Genomic DNA, 6962 nt, shown 5'->3' with positions numbered 1-6962 from the left:
ACACAGAGGGTTAAATCAAAGTTTGAGTAAAACGGTGGTAACCACTAAAGCCTCTCCAGTTACATAACGTGACATTTTTGGACACTTTGGATATTAAATTGTTATTGGAGGAAATACTGTCTAGCTCCGACTTTTTTAAAAAAAAAAGAAACGAAACATCTTCTGCCATAAACAGACAGTTTACTTCACTTAAATGCCACTCCAGCGCTAATGCCACTTGGATTTATTAAAACATGAAAATGAAGGAACAGAGACAAGTTGTTACATGTGAATATTGACCTACAATAAAAACAAACATTTCCAGTATTGTGAACTGCTGAATGTCAGCTGAAAATTAAGGCTATCGAGTGAGATTTCCCAAAAAAAGTCAAACAAAAGTAGTTAAAAATACAAAATCATTTATTAGGACATACAAAGGGGGGGGGGGGCTTTTTATGTCTTAATAAATGATTTTGTATTTTTAATCTAAATTTGGAGAAAATCTCACTAGATATCCTTATATCAGTAGATAACGCACCCATAGACTGGGGTGAACAGTGAGATTTTTTTTCCCCTTATTTCTACTTTTTCACTCAAACTCCTGAATATACTTGAGTGTTGCCCTAATTCTTATTTTTTAATGTGGGCAACTGCAGACTGTTTATTTTCTTTATTTTCAAAATGCAAAATGTCCCTGTGCAACTCACAGAAATACCCACAAACAGCAAATGGAACCCAGTGAGTTTACCCACACAGGCAGATAGGAATTGGTACCTTGAGTGATCACTTCCAATCAGTAGAGAGCTCAAAGTGATCACTTCCAATCAATAGAGAGCTCAGAGTGATCACCTCCAATCAGTATAAAGAGCTCAGAGTGATCACCTCCAATCAACAGAGAGATCACTTCCAATCAGTAGAGAGCTCAAAGTGATCACCTCCAATCAATAGAGAGCTCAGAGTGATCACTTCCGATCTGTAGAGCTCAGAGTGATCACCTTCAATCAGTAGAGAGCTCAGAGTGATCACCTCCAATCAATAGAGAGCTCAGAGTGATCACTTTCAATCAATAGAGAGCTCAGAGTGATCACCTCCAATCAATAGAGAGCCCAGAGTGATCACTTTCAATCAATAGAGAGCTCAGAGTAATCACTTCCAATCAGTAGAGAGCTCAGAATGATCACCTCCAATCAGTAGAGAGCTCAGAGTGATCACCTCCAATCAATAGAGAGCTCAGAGTGATCACCTCCAATCAATAGAGAGCGCAGAGTGATCACTTCCAATCAGTAGAGAGCTTAGAGTGATCACCTCCAATGAAAAGAGAGCTCAGAGTGATTACCTTCAATCAGAAGAGAGCTCAGAGGGACCACTTCAAATCAATAGAGAGCTCAGAGTGATCACTTCCAATCAGTAGAGAGCTCACATTAACACATTTAGGGCATTTTCATTTCTGACCCTTTAGGTCTATGGAACATGGGTTTTCAGTTTAGTGCCAAAACACCCTAAATTGCCCCTTACCATTTCCCATACTATTAAAGGAGAACTAAAACCAACCACCCTAGAATTTTGACATTAACAGTCATGGGAAAACAAGTTTCAGTTAATAGTGCTGCTCCAGCAGAATTCTGCACTGAAATTCTTTTCTCAAAAGAGCAAACAGATATTTTTATATTTAATTTTGAAATCTGAGATGGGGCTAGACATATTGTTAGTTTCCCAGCTGACCCCAGTCATGTGACTTGTGCTCTGATACACTTCAGTCACTCTTTACTGCAAGTTGGAGTGATATCACCCCCCTCCCAGCAGCCTTACAACAGAACAATGGGAAGGTAACCAGATAACAGCTCCCTGGTAGATCTAAGAACAACACTCAATAGTAAAATCCAGGTTCTATTGCGACACATTCAGTTACATTGAGTAGGAGAAACAACAGCCTGCCAGAAAGCAGTTCCATCCTAAAGTGCTGACTCTTTCTGAAAGCACATGACCAGGTTAAATGACCTGAGATTGCGGCTACACACCATTATTAGAACTAAAAAAATACACTTGTTGGTTCAGGAATGAAATTTTATATTGTAGAGTGAATTATTTGCAGTGTAAACAGTGTCATTTAGAAATAAAACTACACCATAAAAATCATGACTGGACAGCTGCACTGGGCCTCCTGCTTCTACCCAACTGCTCTGGTGCCATTTTACCTTTTATCTATATGAAAAGTTACGCAGCAGGGTTGGTGGTTGATATCTCTGGAGTTTATTGCTCCCTGGCATCAGGGGTGATTCAGGCCCCTAAGTCACCCTGAGGCAGCTCCTTTGGGGCCGCATTGCTAGTGCAGAGAGCACAATTGCACCCTCTTGCATTAGATGAGCTGAATTTCCAGTTTAAAATCTGAAAAGGCAGCTCTTAAAGTTACCAGGAGCGCCACTGCCTGACATACTAACTGGAAATCAATCTGTACCAGGGGGCCTAAAGTTGGATGCGATTTGGCCAAAGACAGCTGCACCACTTCCACTGTGCAACTCTGCCTCCAGAGACCAGGTACGAGGAAGCAGTGACGGACGAAGAAGAGCACGTCGGGGTCTCCACCAAATAAATTTTTGGAGGGTTCTGGTGCACAAAATATCTCCTGCTTGCAAGGAGGGATTGTAACACTATAAAGGAAGCTGATCATGAGGGGCCAGGCCCCCTTCATCCACAGGCCCCCCCATAACCGTGGGGTCTGCTTACTCTATAGTTACGCCACTGTGGGGAAGCACAGGTGGGGGGGGACTTTAAGCTCCGCCAATTAAGGTGGGAAGTGGGCTCTATATGGCTGCGCAAAAAGTAAAAAAAAAAGTCCTAGCTTGGTGGGGTCTAGGTCAATGTATGAATTCAAAAGCAATGGGACACATCAGGCACATGTCCGTCTGTAAGTTCTCTAGTACCTGTCTCATGCTGAAACAAGCCAGTGCAGGTGCTCAGTCATTTCATTTTTAAGTCTATGAGAAACAGCAGGAGATATTTGTTGGGCTAAAAAAAAAAAAAAATCAGGCCAAATGTTTGACTTACACCCCATGTGCTACAGATCTGAAAAAAAAACACAATAAAAAGCCAAGCCATACAAAGGGAAATTACGTTTTTTTGTTGTATTTCTGAAAAAGCTTAAGAATTAGCTGCCAGCCCTGGGTGCAAATACTACATGATTCTCATTGAATTCACTCGAGTGCCATGTTAATAACGAGCAGCCACCAGAATTCTCATAGTAAATAAAGCTCAAGGAACCAGCGCTCATGTTTAAGCAGATAATTAAGATTCCCTTTTTACTCCTCTAGAAGATAATGGTTACTATAATATAATGGCAAATTGATTTTTAGTGCATTACTTACAAAACAAAAACGCCACTTGGAATGTGAAGAAACCCACAGACGTGGTGCGGCTGCCAGGAGGGACGAATGGAAATGAATAATAGATGCGCTTTGTCATAAACCCATAAAGAGCTTCTACAGTGTGTCTGGAACACCAATTGGGATGGTTCAGCGAGCCATAAAAAGCCTCGGTAACTGAGATGCGGCAGAGATATGAAGTCTGGACCATGTCTGTTGTATACGGTCAATTCATCTAATGAGACTAAATCAAATACCTGAGATTAAAATAAAATGAATAAGAGCAGCTGTCTAATGTCTGTACCTGGTCTGCACAGTAAATAACACTGCGGCCTTCAGTTACTGGAATCCCAGCCAATAACCTATTGATTTATACAGGGAAATATATATATCAGCGTATTGTGTACATTCCTATAACTGTGAGATGGAAAGATGAAGAAAGATACTGTCTTGAGACTTAAGCAGCGCGTTAATCTGAGATTTCTGTAGAACATTTACAATGGCATTTTCTTTGCATCCTTCAGAAGTGTTTACGGCCACAGACTGCACAATGGATTCATATAGACTTCTTTGTACAAGTGGATCTAAGAGAATAACTTGAGCTAATGTAAGACATGGGACCAGCTACATAGAAAGCCTTGGACATGACCAGAGCTCTATCACAAGCATATCAAAATTGCATAACTTTAAAGCTCAACTAGCCCCTGTTGTTAAACCCCTGACCAATCCACATCAGAGTTTGTTTCGAGCATATGAATTTGCAACTTGTCTCCAAATCACTTAGAAGCTGCACTGTGCAAGACGTTTGGGAGATGTTTTCCAACAAGAGCTGGAGATTGAACATCCCTGCTGTAAGAGGAAACCAAAATATCGATGTGCAAAGCAATGGTCGCTATTGGTTAGCCCCAATATTTAGTGACCAGTCTTTGAAAATAAACAACGTTCGTCAAGCTCCCTTTGTCGAATTGAAAACAATGATGATGAGGAACCCAAGCTGTGGAATTCCAATATTCAGTAAAACCAGAAGCAGCTTGTCAGGCTTGGAGTAGGTAGGGCAGAGTTGTGGGCATCTTTGCCTTGGGTTACGCTTCAACATATTCTGTTCTGCCAAAGGAACGCTGCTTTTTCCCTCAGAGCCAACACACAAAAAAAGGATGAAGACAAAATCCAAAACTTGAGAAATCAGGGAGAGCATCAAGTGAAACCATATCTCTAAAAGAACTGTTAGGCATTGCAAACAAATTGCTTTTGTACTCTAAACAGCAGGCAACTCATTTCACCCAAAAGGATGGAAAATTCCGCAGCATGGCGCAAGCTGCAGGTTCACTCTTGTTAAAACCTAAAGCTCACAGAGGTTTTCAAACTGTGTCCAATGTAGAAGTTAAAACACGGCAACCAAATGACTTCTCCTCTGCAAAGGATTCATACTGAAAGGCTAAAGGTCCTAGGTGCTCTCGCTCTACTCCTTTAGAGCTGGAAGATATTCCCTTCTCTGGATCTTGTTTCCAACACTGAAGGATGCGTTTTGTCAGGATACCACTGGTGTCATATCCCACAGCTGGAAAAGAAAGAAAAAAACACTGGTCACTGCCCAGAAAACCTAAAGGACTTCAGGCATTTATTTAAATGAGATAGAAGGAATTCTGTTAAAGGAAAACTATACCCCCAAAATGAACAATTAAGCAACAGATAGTTCACATCATATTAAGTGGCATATTAAAGAATCTTACCAAACTGGAATATATATTTAAGTAAATATTGCCCTTTTACATCTCTTGCCTTGAACCACCATTTCGTGATGGTCTGTGTGCTGCCTCAGAGATCACCTGACCAGAAATACTACAGCTCTAACTGTAACAGGAAGAAGTGAGGAAGCAAAAGACACAACTCTGTCTGTTAATTGGCTCATGTGACCTAACATGTATGGTTTGTTGGTATGTTTGTGAGTACAGTGAATCCTACAATCCCAGGGGGCGGCCCTTATTTTTTAAAATGGCAATTTTCTATTTATGATTAACCAATGGCACATACTACTAGAAAAGTATATTATTATGAAAATGGTTTATTTACATGAAGCAGGGTTTTACATATGAGCTGTTTTATGCAATATCTTTTTATAGAGACCTACATTGTTTGGGGGGTATAGTTTTCCTTTAAGGGTCATGAAAGCTTAGAGCCAAGAACTTTGGAGAACATGTTGGAGAAGTACTTGATTGATATTGAATAATTGAATAAAAGGCATAATTGTATGCCATAGTATTATACACATATACATTATATATTTCATACACCTGTTTCAGGATAACATTTCAATGTGGCATGTCTAACAGTACTACTGGACTCATTCCACCACGTCAAAGTAAGACTCAGACATCTGGACAATGGTCCACTAACCTTAATAACTTTGTCACTTCCTGAGGTTAATAACCATACTCTAGTTGCATCAAAGTGTACGTGGATGATGTTGTGCTTGCTGTCATGGAAGGTTGCTGTCGGTGCACGCCTAAAAGGCAAATAACAACACTTTGCTCTAGTTCCTTTTCTCCAGTAGAAACAAAATCTATTCCCCACACCCAATAAGGGTTAGACGGGGACTTACTGTTCATCAGTGATGCTCTCATGGCAGCTGTCGCAGACTCGCACTTCAAACTCAAAGCCCATGAGCGGAATGGTGGACCTTTTGGAACTGCATTTGCCACAGACTGCTTTCCCACATTTCCTGCAATGATGCTAAAAAGGAATTAAATAGAAAAAAAAAGAAAGAATTATGAAAAAAATTGAAAATAAAGAATTTATGCTAGACTGTAAGAGCCACATAACTGGTGCAGTGCCAGTATATACACTACAGCTGACAGTTGCAGTCATACATGGAACTTATAGCTGCAGGTGTTTATAAGTAAGATGGAATACAATTTGCTTAAAAAAAAAGAGAGGAGGAAAGGACTGACTCCATGATATGCATCACAGTTAAACACGTTCATAATTTCAGAGGATGCACAAGAAGGGGCCATGTCATGAAGATCTGCATGGGAAGCTGAGAAGTGATGTCATTAAGCTGGAGTCCTGCAGCGGGTCGGGTAGCCGCAAGTTAACCTCAAAAAAAGTGGGCACCGAGGAATGAGGGGAGGATTCTCAGGTGCGGGTATGCAGTAGATGCGGGTCGCAGGTCTGCGGGTCGCGGTTCTCATCAGAATTTCTTATCTTATGTGCTATTGTCTATATTTTACTCCTTTTAAAGTTTTACAAAACTTGTTTCTGTCCCCACCCACTTTTGATGATGTCCCTCCCGGTTTGCAGCAACATCACTTCCTGTTTGATGGTGGTCGGTAGGTTGCGGATAATGCAGTTAGGGGTCCAGGTTGGGTAGCAGATCAAAGTGGGTAAATATGGGGGTTGCGGTCAGGTCGCGGGCTGCAGGTTTGGGTCCGGGTCTTAGAAATTGGTTCCACGCAGGACTCTACATTAAGTACCACCTTGTTGAAAGGGTATTGGTTGCTTGAAGCTCAAGCAGAAGAAGATAAGCAGCAGCAGGGACTAGTAATAATGAACGAGAATTGACGAAGTAGAAGAGGATCTGCTCATATGGCCTCAACTCTGTGAATGTCACCTACTGGGTTGAACCTA

General features: G+C 41.1%; 1 protein-coding gene across 1 annotated transcript in view; it reads right to left on the bottom strand.

Moving 5' to 3' along the window:
• Positions 1-2033: 2033 nt before the first annotated feature.
• Positions 2034-6962, bottom strand: part of wdfy2.L (WD repeat and FYVE domain containing 2 L homeolog) — a 42027-nt gene continuing 37098 nt past the window's right edge. Inside the window, exons 10-12 of the mRNA XM_018247609.2 lie at positions 5938-6068; positions 5733-5841; positions 2034-4896 (exon numbers count right to left, since the gene is read on the bottom strand). Coding sequence (XP_018103098.1) covers positions 4867-4896; positions 5733-5841; positions 5938-6068 — 270 coding nt within the window. The 3' untranslated portion in view covers positions 2034-4866. The remainder of the gene's footprint in view (positions 4897-5732; positions 5842-5937; positions 6069-6962) is intronic.

The sequence above is a fragment of the Xenopus laevis genome, chromosome 2L, assembly GCF_017654675.1.
Source record: "Xenopus laevis strain J_2021 chromosome 2L, Xenopus_laevis_v10.1, whole genome shotgun sequence".
NCBI classification, from domain to species: Eukaryota; Metazoa; Chordata; class Amphibia; order Anura; family Pipidae; genus Xenopus; species Xenopus laevis.
The sequence above is the reverse complement of the archived record's forward strand: the minus strand, read 5'-3'. Positions and strand labels throughout refer to the sequence as shown.